This window comes from Uloborus diversus, chromosome 5 (assembly GCF_026930045.1).
Source record: "Uloborus diversus isolate 005 chromosome 5, Udiv.v.3.1, whole genome shotgun sequence".
NCBI classification, from domain to species: domain Eukaryota; kingdom Metazoa; phylum Arthropoda; class Arachnida; order Araneae; family Uloboridae; genus Uloborus; species Uloborus diversus.
The window spans coordinates 62,460,573-62,485,898 of NC_072735.1; the positions used below are offsets into that span (position 1 = coordinate 62,460,573).

The 25,326-nt window shown below is 31.9% G+C and overlaps 1 protein-coding gene across 1 annotated transcript; it reads right to left on the reverse strand.

Annotated features, from left to right (window-relative positions):
* Window positions 1-1,177: 1,177 nt before the first annotated feature.
* LOC129222943 (uncharacterized) lies at window positions 1,178-25,326 on the reverse strand. The gene is made up of 6 exons (XM_054857504.1): window positions 25,210-25,326; window positions 21,133-21,745; window positions 6,488-6,960; window positions 5,398-5,595; window positions 2,592-2,739; window positions 1,178-1,182 (listed from the first exon to the last, which is right to left on the reverse strand). The coding sequence occupies exons 1-6, from the start codon at window positions 25,324-25,326 to the stop codon at window positions 1,178-1,180; spliced, it is 1,554 nt and encodes a 517-aa protein (XP_054713479.1).

Genomic DNA, 25,326 nt, shown 5'->3' on the forward strand with positions numbered 1-25,326 from the left:
AGTAAGTTCGTACGCAAAATGTATATATATATTACTACTACATTTGAGCGTGTTATTATTAGAACTCATGAAATCAAAGAAGCAAATAACTAATACACATTATTTTGAGGAAATTTATGATCTTTGTGAGATTGGCATAAAAGACCAGCTTGGTGGGAGGGCTACCATTGTTTGTGATTGATAAATTTCTGAATGTTATGTTGTAATTAACTCAGTGCATCAGATTACTTTTAATACCTTCTTCGATGCTTTGACTTTGTACGTGGTGTCAATGCTGAAAATTCAGATTCACTCATATGTGGATGAAAATTACACCAATAACCTGAAAAAGGTGATAATGTCGAAAATATTCACATGCCACCAAAAAATTGAGCAAATTAGTTTTACTTTTTCATTTTATTTTTTCTAAACATGCACACCTCCCAGGACACTCTTCTTCGCCTACTAGGGAGGTGTGCACCTCCCTGCCTCAGTTTGAGAACCCCAGCCTTAGAGCAAGCAGAAAAACCCTTTTAAAACTTGCACCCCAGTTTGTTTTGACGTGCAGTGGCAAATTTAATATGTCGCAAATGTTGCAGTTGCACGAGGCGCCCCATGACTGTACGCCCCGTAGGAGTTACAAAAACGCTTATGAGAAATGTTTTACAAAATCCGTGAAAGAGAAAGAGGGCCCCAAAATGTATTTCGACGAACCTCAAACTTGTAACTCCACCAAAGCGGTACAGAAAAGACTGCATTACTGTGATTCATATAACAAATATCGAAAAAATAAAAATTACCGCCGGTTCAACGGGAATCTAACAAAATGTCCCAAAAACCGGTTTGGCCATCTCATATTTGTTTCCAAGTTGGTCTCCAATTCGGCAATATATCACCAAATGATCAGTCTAAGATGCTATATTAGTTTTGCATTGAAATAAGTAATTGATAGCCACAAGAAAAATTAGTAAATAGGCCATTCAGAACACCTGATTGAAAACAAAAAGGGAAATGCACAGCTGAAACTTACGCAGACCCCACATATGAAATTTTAACCTTCTAACAGCTTACCATTTTTGAGTTATTACTTATGAGAGATACATACGTGCATCCAGCCACAAAAAACAATGCAATAATTAACTTGTTTGTACCTGAATCCAGTATTAAAAATTCTTTCAGGGCTGACTAAAATAGATATTCATACTGAAATTCAAGTAAAAATTTTTATATGAAAATAATAGCTCCCTTTATTTTGTATTAAAAAGTAAAACAGCAAAGGTCCCTTTTCTTTAAAAAAAAAACATCGGCCAATTCCATTGGCTTTGCGATGTTTTTTAAGGTCGATGGGCCGATGTTTCCTCCAAGTTAGCATCGGCTGCCAATGCTGATGGCTTAATTGTTGAACCATCGGCATCGATGCATCGGTTGAGTCCTAATATTTTCTCTTTCCATTTTGGTACTATCCCAGACAAACCCAAGTAAGTTTTTCAGTAATTTTATGAAATTCTTCATGCATTATTTTCTTTAATTGTTCAAAAGTACTAATTATTAAAAATAATTTCAATATTTTTTATAATTAGTACTTTTTTAATTTGCAGCAAAAGACAGTAATCTATCCTTAAGTGTCATGATTATTGGCTAATACTTGCAAAAAAAATTTGACAGGACTTTTAAAGAGCTTTGAATAGATACAAGCTTTCAATCCTCATTCAGATTTGAAAAAAAAAAATATTTACTGTTTTTAACAAATTGTTAATATCTTGTTTACGCCTATCAGCCATAAATATCTTCAGTAATTTTTGATATAATTTGAGCATTTATGGACATTTTTAAGTGATAGTAATTTTGTGAAAACTTTGTTAAGTCTAAACAGGCTCCTGATTTTTCTCAAAATATTCCAAACAGTAAAAAACACCTTTGAGACACAAGTAACAGAAAAAAAAAAAGCAAATAAATAAAATAAAATGCAAGTATATTTCAGGGTTTCAAGAAGTCTCCTTTTCTTGCAAATGACATTGAGACCTTATGAATGCAAATACGTCTGAAAATAGGTCAACTTTTGTGGTTTGGAGAAGGGTTTACCCGAAACCTTGAATTATGCATAAAAACTCTGCAATTTCTATTGCTGCTATTTGTACATCTAATGATAATTTTGATTTTTAACTCATATCAATGATTAATAAAATTTTTATACAATGGCACTGATTCAAAAAAATAATAAATAAATAGTCCAAAAGAAAAAGGATAAAGGAAACAGTGGTAGAATTATTTGAAAATTAAAAAGTGAAGGAGTGATTCAAATGAAAAACAAGCCATGAAAATTTAGATTTAAAGTATAGCTAACTACTAAAATGATATTTAATTTGTTTCAAATGCTTGTTCATTACAGATTTAACTTCCTCTTTAATTTCAAACATATTTAAGAAGTGAAAAGTGATAAATTTAATTAGTTTAGCAATTAGTTAAACAGTTAATTTACATGCAAAAATATGAAACTTTTTTTTCAAACCTGCGTCCACATTCATTGCAAGAATAGGGTCTCTCTCCTGTGTGAGTCAAGCGATGTTTTGATAAAGCACCAGCAGACGGAAATTTTTTTGGGCAAAAATCACATTCAAATGGCTTTTCTCCAGTATGCTTGCGGATGTGAATAGCCAGTAATGATTGTCCATGAAATGCTTTGTCACAAAATTGGCATTTATGGTTTTTTCTACGTTGAACTTCACCAGTGTGGGAACGAAGATGCTCCCGAAGATTATCCTAATATAAAAAGAAGTTCATGTAATAATTTAATTTACAAATGATAACAAACAAAAACTGTTAAAGGACATAAGTGACATTTTTAAAAAAATTTAGTTAGCTGTGGTTTTCCCATGCTTGTATGTAGAGACATCGACTAATGTAGCAGAGAAGTCAATTCTTGTACAACAAAGCACTTTATTTAGGATCACATTTTTCGTTTAGTGCAGAAAGGGCGTAAGTCCTTGACTTATGCCCTTTCTGAACTAAACACGAAGGAAGAAATAGTAAGACGCAATGGAAAGATCGTAGAAGAACTAGAAATTTTGGCGTAATGAAGTAAAAACAAATAATTCCTTTGGTCTAATATAATTTCGGTAATGGTAGGTTTGTCAGTTCGGGGGGTTAGGAGGGGGGTTCGAAATCACGGAATCCGAATGAAATTCGCTAATTTCTCAGGGGTTTTATTAACATCACTCTAGGAACAGCAAAAATATAAAAAACGCTGCAAAATAAGAACAACACTTCAGGAGACTTTTTCTAGAAATAACACTGAAGAAATTTAATAAGATTGCTCATGACTTTCCTCTGAGAGGACATTCGTTTGTTCTTTGCCAGATTATAACCATGTAAGATCCAACCTCTTATAAGTGAAATCCTGAAATTATATCAAGATTCACTGTCAAATCAGTAGAAAACAATGAAATATGTCACTGTTCAAACAGGCGCCCTTCATTTTTTAAGAGGAGTTATCTCCCAAATTGAGATTTTGGAAAAATATTCTACTGGACGACAAATGTTTTCAATAATCAACCATCAACATTCATGATGCTTAAATATTCGATAGAACATCAAAGGAACAATTTCAGGCTAGTTATTTTATAGAGTTTTCAAGAGAATATTGCAAAGTAACGTTTGTCGACTGCACTACCTTTGCCCATATTGAGTATAAAGGGAAAATTTTCATATTGTTGAAAACAAATATCAAGATGATTATTTAGTGCAATTTTGAACGTAGTCATACTAATATGTATATCGAACTTGGTACAGAAAACTAGACAAGAGTAGATTAGAAAAAAAGATTTCCACAGAGGATGTATTTGATGAATATGAATATAGTTTTATACACATGTAAAACTTTTGCTTTTTATCTCAGTTTGTTAGTTTTTGTATATATATATATATATATATATATATATATTATATTTTTTAGACTTTATTATTTCACTAAAACAAGACGAGAAAAAGAGGAAAATACATGTTTTTTTTTTTTTTTTCTTTTTAAGATAGTGAATTTATGAGTAAGGACTTTACTAATTATTTTTGTCACTTTGTAATATTTTTTATTATCATAAATCAGTTTGAAACAAATCTGTTTCACTTGATTTATATTTTCATCACTGTAAACTAGTCTTTCAGGATATTTATTGCAGAAAGGGCATAAGTCCAAATTCAAATTTTTTTTTTAAAATTAATTTTAGTGACGAAATGAAACATAATTTAAGGTGAGGTAATGATCCCACTTGTAGCTAGATTAGTCATAAAATTTTTTGTAGAATTTAGTTCATTTCTGAATGAAATAATCACTTATTATTGATTCCTAAAAAGTTGCATTAGTTAGATTTATGCCCTTTCTGAAATAATCGATTCAATTGCGTAATGACTTAAAAATGCATAATCTGTCATAATTCAGGGATGAGCAGTTTAAGAACTGAAGCTGCATCAAGGAGTCAAAAAAAGTGAAGAGCATTCTTGCTACATTAATTTTAATGTCTACAATGTTGTACACAAAATGCTCACTTTGAAAATGCTATTGAAGCAATCCACTCCACTCAGAGTTTCAACCCTGGACCAGTTGGCTGAAAGTCCAAAGCATCTACTGTAAAAGCTACCCGAATCTCCCTTTTGACTATTCAAGCAGAAATTTGTAATTCAACCAAACAAATCCAATTGGATTCTTAAAGTTTAAATGGTTTATAATAGGCAAAATATGAATTGTCTGCTTTTTTTGCCGAAAACAGGGGAAAATACCTAAAAAATGATATCCTACTTCAGTTAGATGACATACTGAGCAAGTTATGTAATTGCTACAAAAAAAAAAAGAGAAATTGTTAGTTGCTTATTTGTAAAAGAACATACGTCAGCAATAAGTTTTATCGTTGCACTAGGCCACGCATTCTCATAAAAATATTTCATTTGGGTAATCTAGTAAAATGAAAGAACTTGAGGGAAAAAACGAAGCACTCTCACTTTAAAAAATCATTTTAAAAGCCTTTATTTCACAGCAGAGTGAGACAGAGAAAAGAACTTCTAAAGTACTTTAAAACATTGTATGCATCCTTTTAATTATTACTGGTTTAGTTACATCTAAAAAACTATACAAGAGGAATATTATGTTAATGTTTATAGAAGACTTGGTACCTGAAAAATATGCATACATAGCAAAACTAGAATAATTTATAAATGCTAGAAAATGAAAAGAAAAATGTTTAGCCCATTTCTTTCTTCATCTGTGTTTCCAGTCAATCTTAAACAAAGTTGTATCCAAATGTTAGTTATGAACTTCTGTCAAGCTTTACGGCTATATCCTTACAACAGCTTAACTAAATTTCCTTTCTTTGGTTAAAAAATAATAAAATATGATTATGCCATTGATTTTATAAAGAAATGTAAGTATACCTTTCTGGTGTAAACTCGATTGCACAATTCACAAGGAAATGATGGCATGGGTAAACCAGAACACCTTGATATGCGTAAATGTCGATCAAGGTGAAACTTTCTAGTAAAATTTTTATGACACACAGCACAAGTAAAAATTGTTTGATTTGGTAAGCGATCTAAAGCTCCAGGATCTTCAGAAGGATCAGGTTTTTCAGCCTGTAAGAAAAATAATATTAACATTTATTTCTCATATAAATTAAATTTAAAATATTTTTCTTCTTAATAAATTGAAAAAAAGCGCATTAATCCTTTGCAATAAAGTTTATCATCAGTTTTTAATAGTGCATTACACTAACTTAGTAAAAAAAAAGAAGACATTTTTGATAAAAGAAAGGCGTAAATTAATTTTAAATATATTGAGTGTTTATAAAGTCTTGCGCTAAAAAAGAAAATTTATTTAAAAACAAAATAGTGAAGATTTACATAAATTTCTGTTTCATTTCAATCCTTACCTCATCAAGCCCCCCCCTCCCCCATTGAAAATTAGCAAAAACTTAAAATGGCGTCTATGAAAGAAAAAAGAGGATTTGAGGGTGTACTTCCTGAACCTTTGATTTTAACACATATTGCCAATTCTAATATGATAGTTTAATTATATTTCTATAAGAGAAGTGCTATGAGCAAACCTTCACCCCAAAAAAGTAAAGTCTGGTTGCGTTGGTGCCTGGCAAAAAGTCGCAAAAATTGTCTAAATCTTTTCACAGCTTTGAAAAGTGTACACATAGAACAGGAATAATGTTGCAAAAAAAAACATTGTTGAAATAAGGATTTTTTTTTAAAAAAAAAGCAAAAAAAAAAAAAAGTATTTAAATCTTGAATAGTATTTTAAAGCTGAATTTTTTTAAAAATCAGTACAAGATATAAACAAACTGTAATTGCATACAAAATTACAAAAGTTCATAAAAAAAAAACTAACTACAAAAATAAAGTTTTTACTAGTATTGTTAACTAGGCAATTACTACATCAAAAGCATGCAAGTAAATTTCCATATCATACATGATTTCAACTAAAAGTTTCATTGCAAAGTTCGAAAACAAAATTACAAACCTTAATGGCTGGTGCAGTTGCATCTAGAGATGAATAATCAGTAAGAAGGTCCACCATAAAGGCTCTAGCATCTTCGTTATTGGAAGTAGTAGTTTCAGATTGAGTAAGAATTTCAACAGAACCGTTGGCAGCATCAGATGAGCCATTAGTCACAACAGGAGGGTCATCAATATCATTTCTAGATTCATCAAAATGTATATTAGGTCCATTATGACCTGAAGAAGGATCAACACTTTTAGAAGCTTGCTTACTGTTAACTTGTTTATCGACAACTGCTATTTCATTGGCATCAGATGTTGGAACATCAATCTCCACATCCTGACTTGATGCTTGAGAGATATCATTTGAAGATTTAGCACTTGTGGACTTCACACTATTTGGTTTGTCGTCTTTTTTACGCAATGGTCTACGACCTCTTCTTCCTTTAGATACAACTTTAGCAGCTGATTTAGATGCTTGCTTCTCTTCATGAACTAAAAAGAGCAAAATAAAAGAATGTGATGTATATTGAAAATTGCACCCAAATTAACATTTTATTCTTTGTTTTGTGACATTAAGTAGGAAATTAAATTCCCTATTTTAGGTACTTTTCTTTAAACAACATGAAAAGGGAGGGGGGTGGGGAATCAAAACTATGGTTAAAGTATAGTGAAAGAAAATTACAATACTTTATGCACTGTAGAAGAAACTGCTCATCACTTTGAAAACAAATGTGCAAATGATAAGACTGCAAAAAAGATTGCATAATTCAATACATAAGAGTTGTAAATTAAATAGAAGTAGGGACACTTTGGGGGGAGGGGGGCACACAAAAAATCAGTTATACTTTCAATATATAGATATATAACCATAACCATTACTTCATTCATCTAATAACTTGATAAATTTTTTGCACTTCTTGAATAATATTGGTAACACTTCAAAAATGCAGCTTTTGAAACAAAATTTGCAAAATTTTTGAAGTCTTCCTCTAAACCAGTGGTGCCTAACTATTTTCTACCCAAGGGACTTACCTCACATTAAAATGATTATTGCTGGCCAGAACACATAAAATTTGAAAATATTTAAAAGTTTTCTAAATAACATGGTAAAGTATGGAAAAAGGAAAAAAAATTGAAACCTATCAATAACAACAATTACTCGATGCTTCTTTTACTTAATTTCATTTCTTTTCAGAAACCAATTTCTGAATATTTGAATCCAAATTAATAACATTGTCATTAATCATGCTTTTTGACTTGTAGCATTTAAACAAAACAATGGGCTGCTCGGATCAGCTTTGTGGGCCATAGGTCGGGAAACAATGCCCTAAACAATGAAAATTTTATAAAATTAAGCCTTCATAATGTAATCTTTTCATAAACTATTGAAATGTATTAGCTCTAAGAATGCCTTATGCTTATAGTAAAATGAATAGCTTTAAATTTGCTTCTGGATTTTTGGTATGGTTGCTCCCGGTAGTAAAAGCAGCACGACCCTGCGACATGCATCTCAGAATCTTGAGAAAGTCTGCAAACTATTTCTTATTTTGAGACGAAAAAACTTAAAATTTTTTAAGAAAAAGAAATCTTAACTATCAGCTAATGAAGATTTGTACCATATTTTCAGGGATATAATCTACAGGTTGCATCCTTGCATTGGCATCTTATTTTTTTGGTGCCAATTTAGATTTTATGATTGATATAATATTAATTAATACTGGTCTACGGACCAGTTTTTGATTTTTAATCAATGTTGTAGAGGGCCGAAAAAAATTCTGCTACCGGATGGTTGCTTAGCCCACACTGGAACGCTCTTACAGGGTTGGCATAAAAGAATATCTCGGTTTTAAAAACTTATATTTCATAAACCATTACACTTAGCACAACAAATGATACATAAAAATAAAAAGAACATTTGAAGTTTGTTTTTCATTTGCAAATGTTTGATGTTTGAGCCTTTAGTACATACATTTAACATACATTTTGAAGCGTTTCACGGTCAAGTTTTTGGAAGGCTGCACATATGCAATCTTTCAGTTCTTGCTATGCAGTGGGGGTGTATAAAAGTTGTCTTTGACAAAACCGCATGAAAAAAAAGATCACTTTTGCTTAAGTCTGGGGTTTTGGCTGGCCAATGCATAAAGGGTAAATCATCATCACCTGTATGGCCAATCCAGCGTAGTAGAACGTCAGTGACATTGCAAAGTGGGAGTTTTGGAGGTAAAAACAAACATTATTGCCGATTCCAATACAGTAGTTAATACACGTGTCAGGACTGTCGTGGGCAAAAACCCCCCTCCAGAAGGAATTTCTGGCTGTGCTGGTGCGGAACGTGCAACGTTTAAGTAATGACGTACGTTCAAAAAAACTTAGACAGTTTATCTTTATATTTATGCATCATTTTTGCAGTAAGTGTAATAGTTTATGAAATATAAATTTTTAAAACCAGGATGTCCTTCTATGCAAACCCTGTATATAAAATGGGTAGATAAGCGGCAAAATTATTTAAAAAAAAACCTTCCAGTCATTAGAATGAATTAAAATAAGTATGTTTTTTAAAAAGCATGTCAAAGTGTTAAAAAAAAAGAACAAAAAACAAAACAGGCATCAGAACCCCTTAAAGCACGATTCGACCAACTAGGTCACCCCAAATCAGAAGCACAATACTGATCAACAACATCCTGTCCTGTTTGGAATTTGGATACGAGTTCAAAAATGAGGAAGCGTTGTGGGTTACAGCCTATACCATTGTTCCCTACATGTAGCATTCACAAAGAAAAAAAATTGACATAAGACACACGAATGTAAAGCAGATATAGCACATATGGCTTTAAAATGATATATGTCTGATGATAGCTGGTATTTTTACGAGTCTTATTTCTCATTGTATCAACTGATATACTTGCGTAAGATCTTATTTTTTTAAAGCTACAAATATCATTACTGAATCAACTGTTCAGTGTTATTATAGTACATAATTTTATTATAACTACATACTGTACATACCGTATTGGTTTATTTTATGAGGGGCGGTTTGCCATGGGCGGCACTTTTTGGGGGGCGGCAAATTCACACCTTTGATGCGGAAAAATTTAATGCATTTTCCCAATAAGGAAATCATGCTTTTGATCTATTACTGGAGGCAAAAGTCTTCCAATTGTAAGGTTTTAGTACGACTACGACAATAAAATTACTCTAATACAAAACATGCAATCACATGTTTTGTAATAGAGTGGTTAATTATGGTTTGTATTAGAGCGGTATACTATTAGTTGTAATAGTATTTGTGGACATCTCAGCACTATTGTTGTTTTTCCTCTTCTTTTGTCTGAAGCTACAGACTGAAGGAGGTGGTAGTGTAAAGTCAAGGAACTATGTTTTTTTTCTTTTCTTTTTGCTGTTAAGGTTAACTATTAAAGAGGAAACAATAAATTTCATAACTTTTTGTTCTATGATGAAGCTACTACTTGATTTTAAGTAAGTTCCTACAGGAAACCACCATATTAAAAAAAGTACACAACAAGAGTAAAAGGGGAGAGGTTTCAAATGGTGGGTGATTTCTTGCTCATTTTCAGGATTGCATTATCTATTTCAACAATTGGTTTGATTAGTCATTGACTACAAAATTAACTCGAATAATAATTGCTTTTACTCCTGTATTATATCAACTAATTCCTTTATACAATGAGTTTTACATTTAGTCATGTATTTTAAAGAAAGGTTTTTAATTAGTAAAATGATCTCTAGGCAAAATCTTAGAACATTTCGACTTCCATTGGAGAAAAAGAGAATCATCCAAATTTGGTAATTATCCAAATTTGCTACCAGATCTAATGAAGGGTAGGGGATGAGGCTTGCTCGTACCCTGAGTGGCAACTTCTGAGTTTCTCAACATTAGGTGAGTCTCTCAAGCATGGATCCAAAAGGGAGTACAAATTCATGAGGGTGGTCTAGCCCTGACCTTTCCTGTATAATGATTAAAGATAGTCTAAGTGTGTATTTAGGACATCAACTTTGAACTTTATAATCCCAATGTCTCCCAAAATAGCTTAAAGTTGGGTTTTTGAAACTTAAACTTCAGAAAAATTCTGAGGTAAGGACCCCAGATGTGCACGAAATCACTTAATGCCATCACAGATGGCTCCAAATTTCGTTTTTAGACATTTCTGAGGGAAGACTGCAACCCCCCCCCCCCTTTTTTTTTTGCTCAGTTGTGAAGAGCTTCAGATGAGCAACAGTTTCGAAAAATATTTTGGGTGGAAAACCCCTCTCTGAATTCTCTCTCATAATGCTGTCCGTCAAACAATGGCTAAAGTCACGTTTGTAGGAAGTCATTTTCAAGTTTCAAGGGGAGACGGAAAAACCATTTGACTTCCCAACATTTTTGGAAACATTTGGCATCAAAGACAGCCTACAATTGCGTTTTTGAAACTTCGTCGTTGAAAAATTTTCAGAAAGCTCCTGAACGCTCCCTATTCTCTTTAATGTCATCAAAGATGGACTAAAATTGATTTCTAGTTTGAAAATATTTCTGCAGGAAAATCCAGTCTTTGTTGGAATTAGGGGAGACCTGTACACCGCTAGATACAGCCTACATTTACGTGTTTTTCAGTTTTGATGAAAAGCTTTCTGAACAGCGCCCCCGAATTATCCCCAATATCTTCAGGTATTCAAAGATAGCCTAAAAATGCTTTTTTAACACTTAAGTTTCAGAAATTTTCCTTGAAAAGTCCTGATCCCCTAACATCATCAAAGAATGCATAAAACTAAGTTTAATTTAAAAAAAAATCTGGAGGGGGCTAAAAGCATTTTTTCTACAAAGGTTACTGAAAATTGCTCAAAATTCCGAATTTTGACTTAACTTTTGGAATGTTTTGGTAGGACTCTGAATTCGTTATTTTTCTTCTGCAAGAAAAATAAGAAGGAAAAAAATAAGTTTCTTTTCTTGTTTATTAAAATCTTTAAACTCTTTAATGTGTCAACTATTTCCCATCATAAAGGGCGGCAAATTGAGGAACCGCCCCCGGGCGGCAGAAAGTGTAGCTACCCCACCGTGTCTCTCTTTCCTGTTGATCACTGATTTTGTGCATCATAACAGTATTTTATGTTGATTAAAACAGCTTTTGAATACAATTAAAAATTCAGTTCTTTATGTAAGAAATGGTAATGTATAATAAAGGAATGGTTTAAAACAGTTTGAGGTGGTGTTAACAAGTGTCTAAAATAATTAGGTATGTTTATGAAAAATTTTATACCTTTCCTTTTCCACAATGCGAAATTTCGACTTACACAAGGGGTCTTGGAACACATCCCTCGCGTAAGTCAGGATTCGACTGTACACCATCCAACCACATGTTAAGCAAATACAAGTCAGAAAAGTAATTGCTCAACATACTCTTTTACTCTAAAACTTACACGATGATGGAAACCTTATTTTTAAGCAAAGCCTAAAACAAAATCACTTCTTAGCTAAGTATTATAATGTATTAGTGAATCTTAAAAATGTATTGAATTGTTAAAGAACTTATTTTAGGTTTAAAAGTAAGCTTAATGGATTCATCTATTGTACGAAATATATTACATTAAAAAATCTAATGTAATTAATAACTACAAAGTTTTGAAAATTTGAATAAAATAAAAAAAATCCGATTTAAACAAAAAAAAAAATCGATATAAATAAAAAAATCAGACTTTTTTTTTAATTAAAAAAAAAAAAAAAACCTCACCCTGCAAACTAAAAAATGTAGCTACTACAGTAACGTTGCTACTTATAGCGCAAAACTTCCAACCTCTGATTCAAGTTTATGTGAGAAACAAAAGACAAATTGAAAACAAGTTAATTACTGCCAGACCCATATTTTGCATATTACAGGGTGGCGACAGGAACTGTGAAAAAAAGTTCCCTGACTTTTCCCTGATTAAGTTCACCAAATTTATCTGATTTATGTTAGCAACGACAATGGTTTTCATTCTTTGCTCTACTTGAAATTCATTGTATGTTTGTATAAAATGCAGTATTTTAAAAATTTTAAGTTCTGTAAGTTGTTGAACTAAAGATATATTTAAAAAAAAAAAGCTACTTTTTTAATAAAATGGTTAAAAAAAACATATCAAGTAAATTTTTTAGGGGGGGGGGAACATACAAAACAGTATACTAAATTTTTCTACAATGGAAAGATTATAGAAAATTAAAAAAAAAAAAAACTTTACTTCCAGAAACCACTTAGCATAAGAATTTTAAGAAACTGAAGTAATGTAGTTATTCTTATATAACTAATTGACATATTTATGCAAAACAGATGAAACCATTTGACATCCATTCATAGGGAGCATTTTTCTAATCAAGAACATAGGTTTTAATGAATAAATACAGCATTTTAACAATAAAAATATTTACCTAAGTACACAAGTTAACTCTATTTCAAATGATTTCAGTATGTAACGCAAAAAGATCTTAGATTGTTTTTGTAACAAACAACATTGAAATGCAAGAAAAAAAAAAAAGCAATTAGTTAATTTTAAAATATATAAAAGAAGAATGCAACTTGGTTATAAAATTAAAGAATCACTTAAGTCTGAAGAAAAGAAAACCTTAATAATCTGCGGTGACAACAAATAGTATAACCGCAAAAAACAAAGTTTTTTTTAATTGAAAGTTCAATTTTAGCAATTAAATTAAAAACGCAAAGAAGAAATAACTTTTAAGCTTTTATAGCGTTAATTCAAAAACCAAAGATTTCTTTTTGAAATTGTGATTACAGTACGCTAATTACTTTGAGACAATGGAATAAAGGCAAAGGAGCTAAGGCATTAATGAAGGCTTCCTCTTTGCCTGTATGGTTGTTTATTTTACGTAGCATTGAAAGCGTAAAAGGAAATTTCAAGTTTGGTAAAATAAACAACCTAACAGACACAGAAGCAAGATTCAATACGTTGACGTTGAGGAAAAAGATGGACAAAGTATAATCGCAGGCAGTGTATAATCACATCTCATTAATTAATTTTTTTTGAACAGATAATTGGCGGAAAGTGCATAGGTAATTAGAGTACTTAATTCTGTAAAGCAAAAAAAAAATTTTTTTTCTTTATAAAATCAATTTTCCCTGATTTTTTCAAAATTCCCCGATATTTCCCTGATTAATAAAGTTCCCTGACTTGTCCCTGATCTCCCTGATAATAGTTTATGCATATGATAGGGCTGTTTTGATTTAAAACCTTTCAGAAGATATTTTGATCAAAAAAACCGCTACAGAAGGTAATTCCTGCTGCGCTAGTGAGAACAAACGTATAGGAAATTTGTTCAAAAACACTAGGATATGAAATATAAAAATAATCTATAAAATGCAATTATTATTAGTAATAAGGTAAGTACAGCCAATTCCATTTAACTTTTCATCATTGCATAGTTTTAATATTTCCATTACCTTTTACAACAGTGTCAGCATTATTTTCAGTCGTTTTTTCTTCATTCACTAAAAAAAAATCACTGTTTAGTACAAAAACAAATACTACATTATTATACTTCATAGAAAAGGGCTAACTTTGTTAACCCAAGCATCAATGACCTGGTACCTGGGTACTTTTTTGCGACTTTTATCATAATTTTTACGCTTTGTAACAAGATCTTTTTAAAATTGCTTTTAATCCTTGTTATTTACATGAATCTGAACTAAAGAAAGTTGTAATCGTGTTTTCAAAAAAAAAATTTGGGGGCGTTTTTTAGCCTTTAAAATTTTTACATTTTAATATCCCTCCCCCCTTCGGCATCGCGCCCCCAAGTTGTATAACACTTTGGGCAATTACATAGTAATTATTTATATTTGATAGGGAAAACAGCATTGTATTCCCCATTAATATTCTTCTGAAGGGTTAGAGAAGAGTATAGTTCAAAAGCATGAACATTTGTAGCAAAGCAAGTTGGGACACTCAAGCGCGTACCCCCCTCCCCCCTAAAAAAAATCTAAAAAATCCTCAGAAACGATTTTTTTTTCCGTTAAAGGTTCGTTTTTCAATTTTTTCTGGTGTAAAACCAAAGAATTGACTCGCTTCCCATGTCCGAAAAATTTTTCGTGCTGTAAAAAAAAGTAAAATAAATAAAAATTAATAAACACTTGAAAACATTGCAATTACACAGAAGTCACACTGCGGATCGTAAACGCAAAGAAAGTTTCTGTATAATGTACATTTATTCAAATTACATATACAGATATAATTAAGATTTTAAATTAAATTAAGTATACTCATTATATTTCACAGCGCACTACACTCGTTGGTTTTCACCATTCGATCAAATGCTTCGAAATTATCAAAATTTGATCAGTCGTGTCAACACTACATTTTGTTTTGTTATAAAACGAAATCGTTGTGACTTTTGGTTGCTCCAGAACTTCTTTTGTTATGATGTGAAGTGGAAAACAATATTACGGCCTTTGTTGGTTATCTCTTTTTGTTGATGTACGAACATATTGTTACATCATCAGTGATACCGAATTAGGAACTTCGTTTCGCTCAATATGTTGACAATAATATTTCAGTTGGAATATATTATCTGTCCCTTTTTTCTTTCTTTTTTTTTTGAGTATACCTACGAATGTCAGACGGCATGACAGCAAAGGTTGAGCAAATGATAGTGAGGATAAAATCACAGATAATATTTTTTGGTACAACAGGCCTATGTGTATATGGTATGAGCTTCGTGGGCGTCATGTGGTCCGCGGGTCGTAAGTTGAACATCACTGGTATAAATAAATAAAATACTACAAATTCACTATAAAATACCAAAGTGGAAAATCTAATACATCCAGTATTACAAAAAAACTGGAGAAACATTTGTTTCTAACAGACAATTTAGCGTGAAACGTAAACATAGAGTGCTGGAAAACAATAAACCATTTCGTTTTTTGGTAAAAACAGGATACACAAACTTCCCAGATGATGGTGGAAGAAAACGTTTCAATTAAATATAAGAGGTGTCAGAGAAAAAATTATTTACGCTCTAAATCTTCGAAATTCAAAATGGGTACCCGGTTATTGAAAGTAAGGGAAAAGTTTGGTCATTGACGCTAGGGTTAACGTTCAGCATATTCAATAATATTTTGTTCATGAATAACTTAAGTACAATTAATTCGTCCTACTCGTTTAGTATTTTTTGGGTGAAGAAAATTTTGTTAATGTTTTAAAATCTGAATAGTAACACATCGCAAGAATATTTAACTTAAAAATTTTACACTTGCCGACTTAAAAATAATAATAACAATAATACAAGGCATCAAACACAGTACAGAGATCAAGAAATCATTTAAAAAATGCACCACAAAAAATAAATTACAGCTTATAATAAGTATTTTAAGCATATTACTAGCTATCAACCTAATCAAGTGCTTATGCAGGAGTTAAAATCAATGGTGGAATTGCCGGACTCCAGCAAAAATTTCTGAGATTAATTCCGTATTTACTTGAGTATACTACTCCCACAGAAGATCAGATTTTTTTTCTTCACAAGAATTGAGAAATAGACAAAAAATGAAAGACAACTCTAATTTCAGTAGAATTCTGCCGTGTGCAGGTAAAAGGCAGAAACTGCAAATTTTTCATTTTTTTGCAAATTTTTCATTCACTATTCTTCCCCTCTTTGTATGCCATGTTTCACTTTTAATCTTTTCTAATTTGTTATTGTCTGCAACATTTATATTTTTTTGTGTTAATTTAATTACTGTCAGCACTATATATATATATATATATATATATATATATATATATATATATATATATATATATATATATATATATATACACACACACACATATGGCAATGGCAGCAACAAAAGAAACTAGGCGGAATAGTGAACATTTGCAGAGTTAAGCGAAATTGACAGTATTTTTAACGACTCTACAAGCACATTTCATGCATTGAAAATTGGAACTAGGCATAAAAAATTTAGGTATTTGTATTTTCATATTTTGTAGGGTAGCCTGACCAGTGGCTGACCCAGTAAATGAACAAACTCGGAATACGTTTTAAAAAATAGCCTTCAAAAGATTTTTTCTAAATAAATTGTTTACAATAGCTTTCTGTATTGATATTCTAAGCTACCTGACACCTGATTGGTTACTTCGGTCTCGTATGTTTTCGCTGAAAAAAATATAGAATGTTCACAATTGTGCATCATTTTTTCTCTGCCAAAATTATAAGACTGGTTTTGTGCATGCAACTACTTTAATAAATGAAAACTGTATTTATAAATTTTATTTTTCAATTTTGCAAAAGATAAATTAAGGAGGCATATATAGGCTATGGATTTAAGTTGTTTTAGTTAATGCAGAATGCATAGTATTTCAGGCAGAGAGGTGTTCAGTCACTGGGTACGAAAAATTACGAAAAACCAGTGAATGAACACTCACAAAATTTCTTTTGATTTAAAAAGAAATTTAAAGTTTCTTTGAGATATTTTTATTTTCCTTGTTTTTTTGTAATGCCGATAGTTTTATATGTTTATGTATTTATATATTTCATCATGTATATATTTTTTTCTTTGCAAACAATACACTTTTTAACATATTACTGATTTTCTTTTGTTTTCTTTAATTATTTCATATCATATTATTGCATATTTATTTATTTATCTATCTATATCCCTCTCTCTGTATCTACACTATATGACCAAAAGTATTGGGACACTTTCAAAACTTCACATTTTTACGGATTTTTTGAGAAATAAAAGCATGGGCCGAATTAAGGGGGGCTTAAGGGGGCTAAGCCCTCCTTGACAGCTTATTAGTCCCCGTAAAGGAAGAAAAGCACAAAGGTTAGGCTTCTTTCTACTTTTTTTTTTCTCAAAAAATAAAACTCTCCTAGCAATTTCAAAGAGAGTAAGATGACTAAAAATTACTTTTGTTAGCATCACCATAGAGAACTTTATCATGTGTTATTAAGATTAGTGCTTTTAAAGCTTCAGAATATGCCACACTTTTTCTTAACACAATCAAAGATAGATTTAGAATTGCGTTTTTATAGCCTCAAATTCGAAAAAATTCTGAGGAGAGCTCCTGAACTCTCCTATCTGTGCTTTATCATTCCTTAAAAATAAAGATCTAGTCTAGGAATTCTGAATAGGTAGGCTACCTGAGCTACAAAAAATGATAGCCACTTTTGGCTTGAATAGCATTTTTCTTTTTATATATATATATATATAAACCTTAAGGGAGTTTGCTCTGAATTACGTTGCCAAGATGGAGTCCACTAACATGCCGAACATCTCAGGAATGAAAGCGTGTCGTCCTAGTAAGATATACAATATGATTTTTGACAAATAAAGAAACACATGGTCGCCACTTCTGGCGACTAAGACTTGATTTTTTGGTATTAGGCCTTCGATTTCGAAAAATTTCCAAAGGAGATTACTGCTGTGAAAATAAAGCAGTGCCTGCAGAAATGAGTTATTTAGTTATTTAAAACACGCGTTTTGTATTCCACAGTAGCAATAGGGAATTGTTGGAATTTTACGCTTTTTTTGTGCTCTATTTTCAGAGGAAACCAAATAGAAGAGTTTATACAATGAAGCAAAAGTGCAATAATTAACAAAAATGCAAAAAAATGAAAAATTGAATATTTGTAGATACTGCTCTTTACCTTCCCACATCAGAGCGCCCATTTAATACTTCCCTAGCATCTCAAAATATAGAATGAAATTCTTTTTTGAATTTTCAATATCTAAAAAAGATAAGTGAAATAATAAAATAAAGATCTGCCCCGACCCCTTCTCCTAATATTCCTTTCAGATGTTCCGAAGCAAATACATAGTAGTGCGACTGGAGGACATTTTGGTGTCTTGAAAACCCTCAATAAAGTTCGAGAGCGCTTCTTCTGGACCGAGGCAAAGGATGATGTGGAGAAGTGGGGCCATTCTTGTGACGTCTGTGCTGCCTGTAAAAGACCGAAGATTAGAAGCTGTAGGAAGCTACATTTGTACAACGTTGGAGCTCCTTTCAAACAAATCGAGATCGACATTCTGGGTCTTCCACCAAGAACTGCTGATGGGAACAAATACATCCTTGTTTCCATTGACTACTTCACCAAATGGCACGAAGCGTATCCCATTTCAGATCAAGAAGCAACCACCGTAGCAGAGACTCTAGTCCAGCATTGGATCTCGAGATATGGAACACCTTTGCAGATTCATTCCGATCAAGGGAGGAATTTCATCTCTGCTGTGTTAAAGGGCCTATGTCAAATTCTCAAAATTGAGAAAATTAGGACAACATCACTACATTCACAATCGGACGGCATGGTGGAGAGATTTAAACGTACAATCCTGAATAATCTCTTGCTTATGGTCTCCAGAAATCAACAGGATAGGGATAAGAAGTTACCTTTGTTCCTTCTGGCCTACTGCAGTGTTGTTCAAGAAACTACCGGGTATGCCCCATCTTGGATGCTCTTCGGAGGAAAGAGCTTCGGCTATCCTGTGATCTTGTCTTCGGTCGCCCTCCAGATGCGCCTTCATCGCCTGAGGAGCTCATACAGGATCTCCAGGCTCGGTTGGAAGATGTTCATAACTTCGCACGGGAGCGAATCAACATCGCAGCAGAGAGGATGAAGACCTGACACGACACAATGTCCACTGGACATGAATTCCACGAAGGTGACAGGGTTTGGGTTATAGAATCCCATCCGAGGGAAAGGTCATTCACCCAAATTGCAGTTGCATTGGGATTGATCATACAAAGTCCTTAACTGACTGAACGACGTAGTAGTGAGGATCCAAAAATCACCTAACCTAGGGTTGTACATTATGATCAGTTAGCCCCATACTATGGCCATAGTTCATGAGTAATTACGTAAACAACCAGGGTTGATAACATCAAAGTTGTAAATAAATTTTGCTTTTGATGTTTAGTAATATTTCTTGTTATTATTGTGTTTTCTGTGTTTGATTGGTTATTATTTAATGCGTGTATTTGTAAACTTGTGATATAAGTTTGGCATCCTTTCTGGAAATTGTACAGCCCGAGACAAATTATGTATATAGTAATTATCGTTGTGATTAATTTGTTGTAATCTAGCTAAATTTGGCATTTATTCCATTATCTTTCATCTAAAATTATCTTAGTAACGTAACCTGTAAATAGTTTCTTGTAATGTACATACAACCCTCTAACATTCGAGACTGAAGTATAGTCCCCCCATTTCTGAACGATAAGATTAGTGAAACGAATAAAAAGAAAATATGAGACGTTTGCAGACCTTTGTAGGATTTTCTACATATTTCTTGGCTCAGTATAAAACGCCGGAAGTCTTGTGAATGGAATGGTCAGTTACTTTGTTTTTCAGCTGTGGAGTCTCGTTTTCAGCATTCTGCTGGAAGTGTGTATTAGACTTTGAGCTGTGTTTTTGCGTATTTTGATGTAAATAAGTGTGTGACCGTTGAGTTTATGGTGTTGATTGATATTTGCCTAATTGCTATGGTTAATATAGCAGTTGCTAACGATATTTTTTGTACATAGTTGTAAATAAATCTCTTGTGTTTTCTCAAGAACTGTGTCGTCATTTAAAGAAAGTTTGAAGTTGCATCAAATGCATAACAATACATTATACATAATAAGTTTAATCAAAAAAAAAAAAAAAAAAATATCAACCTTTTTTAGATGGCTTGACAAGTTGTTCATTTTTTCTTTGCTTTTCTGAAAAAAGGAAAGAAAAATTTTTTAGGTCAATTGAACACTTAATCATGTTTTCAATTATTTTTTGAATATGATTTTTAAAAGTTAAAAAATCAACAGCTTAGTATTTGTTGCACCAATAAAAGATTTTATTAGAAACAAAAAAGGAAAAGTAAAAAAATCACGTTTTCAGTCATTACTAAAAAAAAAAGTTCCATTTCTTACCTTTTTAGTTCAAAGTCAATAAAAATAATTCTAGTCATTTTTCTTTTGCCAAGGGTGGGAAAGGAGTCAAGTGAAGCTCATTAAAGAATGTTTTTCTTTGTATATAATTAGGGTAAATATTGCAGTGCAGCGATGATATAAAAACTTTTAATGTAAAGGATTCTCTTGTTAGAAAATATGAAAGAAAAAGTACACTTTGTAATGTAACTTTTGTCCTTGTTCAGAACTTTTAAGACATTTCAAAACTAATTTTGATACAATTGAAGTTCAGAAGATCTCATTTGGAGCATGATGTTCAGTTTTGGGAGGAGAGATATTTTTTATTGGAAAGGGTTCATAGAAAGGTTACTAGGCTAGTAAGGGGACTTTCAGATTTAGGTTAGGATATTAGACTTAAAACCAGCCTAGCTGGGCCCAGAGCCTGATGCTGGTCGTCATATTTGTGTAACTCCAAATACTCAAAACTCCACTCATGGAAGAATTATCTGCTTTGCATTTTCTTCAAGTTTTCCTCATTAAAAAAAAAAAAAAAAAAAAAAAACCTTGCATTGAGGATTTATTGAATGCAGATGAACAAACTCATTTTTCTTTCCAAGTGCAAAACATTTGTTCCTATTTTATAGATTATACACAAAATTTGCTTACCCGCCAACCCTATTCCGTGGAAAATTGGGAATTTAGTGTAGTTTGAATACAAAGTTTTTCCCGAATATTCTACAGCTAAAACAAAATCAAAAGTGAAAATAAATACAAAAATAAAAACAAAGAAAAGATAAATACCAATTTGCTTGGATGATTTTTCAGTAGTTGCCAGAGCATTACTTTTAGGATCTTCAGTTTTACTCTGTTTGTTGGCAGAAATGTCCGAAGATTGATTTTGCTCCTCAGGTTGACGTCTTGATGGCCTACCTCTCTTCTTTTTCTGAACAGAATTGGAACTATCCAGATCATCATCTTTCTCAGAAAGTGAAGAGGTTACAGGAACTGCAGGTTGGGATGCTTCACAATGATCAGACTTTCGGTTACGGGATTTGCTTTCGGAAGACTTGTTTTTCTGCAGTGATAATGCAATATTTTTTCTCAAACTTGATGCACAAATAGAAACTTTATCCTTCTCTGCAGATTTATCAGTAAGATCTTGCTTTTCTGCAGAAGAATTATCTTTTTGTATTGATTTGGCATTAGCAGAAGATAAGAGAGACTGCACTTTGCTTGACATAAATGCCTGAAGAATACCCTTCTTATTTCCTTTCTCATTTGGAACAACAACATCAGAGCTTTCATCCACATCAGAACCTTCTTCAACATCATACACTGGTTCTTCAATTTTCTTCTTTTTCACTACTATTTCTTCAACATCATCTGAAGGACTTGCTCTTTTTTTTGGCGAAACCTGATTGAAAATATAATTTGATATGATCATAACATTTATTAACTGTAAATGATAAGAAAACAAGTACAAAAATGGATCTCAATTTTGGAATAAATTTATAACTAAAAAAATTGGATTTGTTTGTGCTTTGTACCCCGGATAGAATAATTTAGAATTTCTAAAACCTTTTAAGTTAACTGAACACTTACCATATTACCCCGTATTCGCCCGAAAAAAGCAAGGTTGACCAACATGCCAGAAAATTCAAATTTCCTAGCAAGCCGAATTATTCGAGGTTCATTTTGCAACAAAACAAAAGTAAATTTCCCCATTCAGTTTCAATCAGAAAGCAAACTACTAAAGAAAAAAAAAAATAAATTCCAAAAGTAACCTTCTTTCAAAAAAAAAAAAGCTATTGCATAAATATGTGCGTAATATTTATGGTAGGTCATTATTAACGGATTTAATTATATGCCAATAAAGTAATCAATTTAGAAGCAATCCGTGTTACTGCAATTAGTTCATAATTTTTTAAATAAATTATTTTAGGTTCCTTTTACAGAGGTAAGTTTAATTTTTATTTATTGAATAGCTATGATGGTAAATTCTTCTGTATGGTTTAGGGGTGGTAACTTACAGCTTAAATATTGGCTCAGTTTTAATTTAATTTTTATAAAATTATTTGTTATTAAACAATATTTTTTTGTTATAATAACAAATGACATTGTTAGTAAATATTCTTACGAAATTAAACTGTCTATTGACACTAATAAGATATGTGTAGAACTTATATTCATTTTTAAGCTGAACATATATTTTTTATAGTATTAATCTTTTCCCCTGACCTCGATTTTTCCGGCATGCCAGAAAGGACCAGGCAAGTGTATTGAAATTCTGGTGACCCCCGAATTTTGCGGCATGCCGGTTAATGCAGGGTAATATGTTACGACTATAGCACTTTTGAGACCCAACTTTCTTTTGCATATAGAGTAGGGATTTAGGCAGGGGAAACAAATCTAACTCTGGAGACCTTAGTCTCACTGGCACTAAGAGGGTTGCCAGAACGTAATGCAGATTCAGAGCTAAAGTGGACCAAGTTAATTTTGACCTGATTAACTCTGGGCTTTAGGTCTGAACATTAGATTTTGAAAACAAAATAATACATTCATAAATGAGGAGTTGAGAGCTAAAATGAATTAAGTCAAAATGGACTTTATTTACTGTAGCTCTCAATTCTGAATGCCTCATGTAAAACGCATATAAAGTGAGAGCAGGGGCTGATTCAGGTTTTTATTTTTAGGTCCAGATTTTGTGGAAAAGAGAAAAAAAATTTTTTTGGGAGAAAAAAAAAAAACTATTTTCGGGGTATTTTTCTTTAAAATATTTTTTGTAAAACTTTACAGGGAATAACTTGGAAGCTGGAGAATTTTTCAAAGAGATGTTTTTGCTTTTAATGGAAATGATAAAGCTTAAAAGTAATGAAAGAATAAGATAAAAAATACCTTTGTGCTGAACAGTAAAGTAAGAAAAACAATGTTAAAAAAAGCACAAATTTGCCAATTACAGCAAACACGTGTTTCGGCGTTACAGGGAACGCCTTTTTCAATGCAAAAAGTAATGATCTTGTGGATGAAAAGACATCCTACAAAAGTCGGATAAAAAATAATAGTCTTCACAAATAAAATTTTGTGGAAGGTTTAATTATAAGGTACGAAATTTTGTGAAGTGACAGCTTTTACAATATAGAATTTTGTGTGAAGGGGATACAATTAGCATCCAGGGGTCTGTCCAGGAATTTTCACAGGGTCCGTTTTTTGTGAAAAACTAAATAATTTTGTGAAAAAATGAATAAATTTTGTGAAAAATCAAATAATTTCGCAAAAAAAAAAAAAATGTTAAAACGAAATTTTATAATTTAGAGGTGGCACAAACTGCATCAATTAAACTTAAAGTTGAGTGTTTTCCTCTTCTACGTCGAGAAGATCATTCTGGAGTGTTTTTCTGATATTTGGCGGGGGGGGGGGGGGGGGGGGGAGCATCGCTCTCTCAAGTATCAATACTTATCTACCATTCTACATTTTGTTAAATTATACTACAAATATTTCTCTCCAGTATTTAAAATAATTGTAACAAAAAAATAAATAAATAAAATTCAGAATAGGGTTCAGCATTTAACTTTGTGACCCAAGACACTCTTAAAAAGCACAGAATTTCGTTTTAAACTTATAAATTCCGTGATTTTAACAAAAATAAAAAGTTATTTTAATTGTTCACCTCTTAACAAAGCGTAATAAACATCAAAAATTCGAAAAATCGGACTCCGATAGCGGATGCAAAGAGATCGCAATTCTCAAAGTGAAGGCATCAAAAGTATAAAAACGACTTGTAAAAGAAATATTTTTGATAAAATTATTTTTAAATTGCATTTTAGGGTCCTATGATAAACATTTCATTAACATCTGTGGACACAGTTGAAGCAAAAAAAAAAAATAAATAAATAAATAAATAAATAAAAATAAATAAATAAATAAAAATAATAAAATAAACCATCTATTCAGCATTTTAATTTTTGACTCATAACAGAAAATGGAATTTTGCTTTAAAAACTTGAAATGAGAGTTCTAACAGAAATAAAGAGACTTTTCATTTGTTTGCATCCTAATAAAGCGAAGTTAGCTCGAAAAAAGAACAAAATATGACTCTCATATCGGATGTTAAAAGATAGCATTTTTTAAAATGTAGACATCTAAAGAAAAAAAAAACGGTAATTAAAAGAGTTTATTTAAAGTTAATCATCCTTGTTAGCATCGAAAAATCAAAACCCATATAATTTTCTCCCAAAATAACAATTAAACATCAAACCGCACCATAAAAACGCAAATATTGACAAGCTAGTAAAATGATGAGAATATTTTCTAATCAAGTCATTATAAAGGTTCAACGCCAGACGCTAAGTGGTGATAATTTTGAAGTTGGTAACCCTATCAGAAGCGATCATATTTTTCCCCCACCCTTACTATCCTTTTGCAGTTCCAAGTTCATTTTGCAGATATATATTATTATTGTTTATTAAATCATGAGCGGCCGATTTTTTTCTTTCAAAATTAGCCGATTTTGTATAAGCTGATCCCTCTAATTTGACTTCAAAAAAGGTTCCAAAAATTATTCGGTTTATACACAGAAATATGCGTTATTTTGCTTTCAGATTTGCTCTTTCAATAAACAATTTGTGACAGATCCGATCTTGTTTATCAGAATTTTGTGAAGGGTCCGTTTTGTTTGATCGGGATTTTGTGAAAGGTCCGTTTTGTTTGATCGGGATTTTGTGAAAGGTCCGTTTTGGTGGATCGGATTTTTGTGAAGGGTCCGTTAACGGACCCAAATATCCTCTGGCCAGACCCCTGGCATCTGATATAATATTCTACTATCCAGGGCATCGAGCCCCGGATAGTAGAATATTGAGTATTATTTATTTGTATACTTACTTCTGCTTTCTTCTTAGAACATGATACTTGATGTCTCTTCAGCAATACCGAAGTAGGAAAATTTTCTTTACACTCTGAACATGGAAAAACCTTTTCATTCACTTGCTTTTCATTCAT

Bases quoted from the DNA above. Each gene is read 5' to 3' on its own strand.
- LOC129222943 (XM_054857504.1), bottom strand. From the start codon at position 25,326: ATGAATGAAAAGCAAGTGAATGAAAAGGTTTTTCCATGTTCAGAGTGT. The intron at 6,961-21,132 runs GTATTTATCTTT...TGCTCTTTTTAG, and splicing joins AAAATCATCCAAGCAAATTG to TTCATGAAGAGAAGCAAGCA. The intron at 2,740-5,397 runs GTATACTTACAT...TTTTTATATTAG, and splicing joins ATCGAGTTTACACCAGAAAG to GATAATCTTCGGGAGCATCT.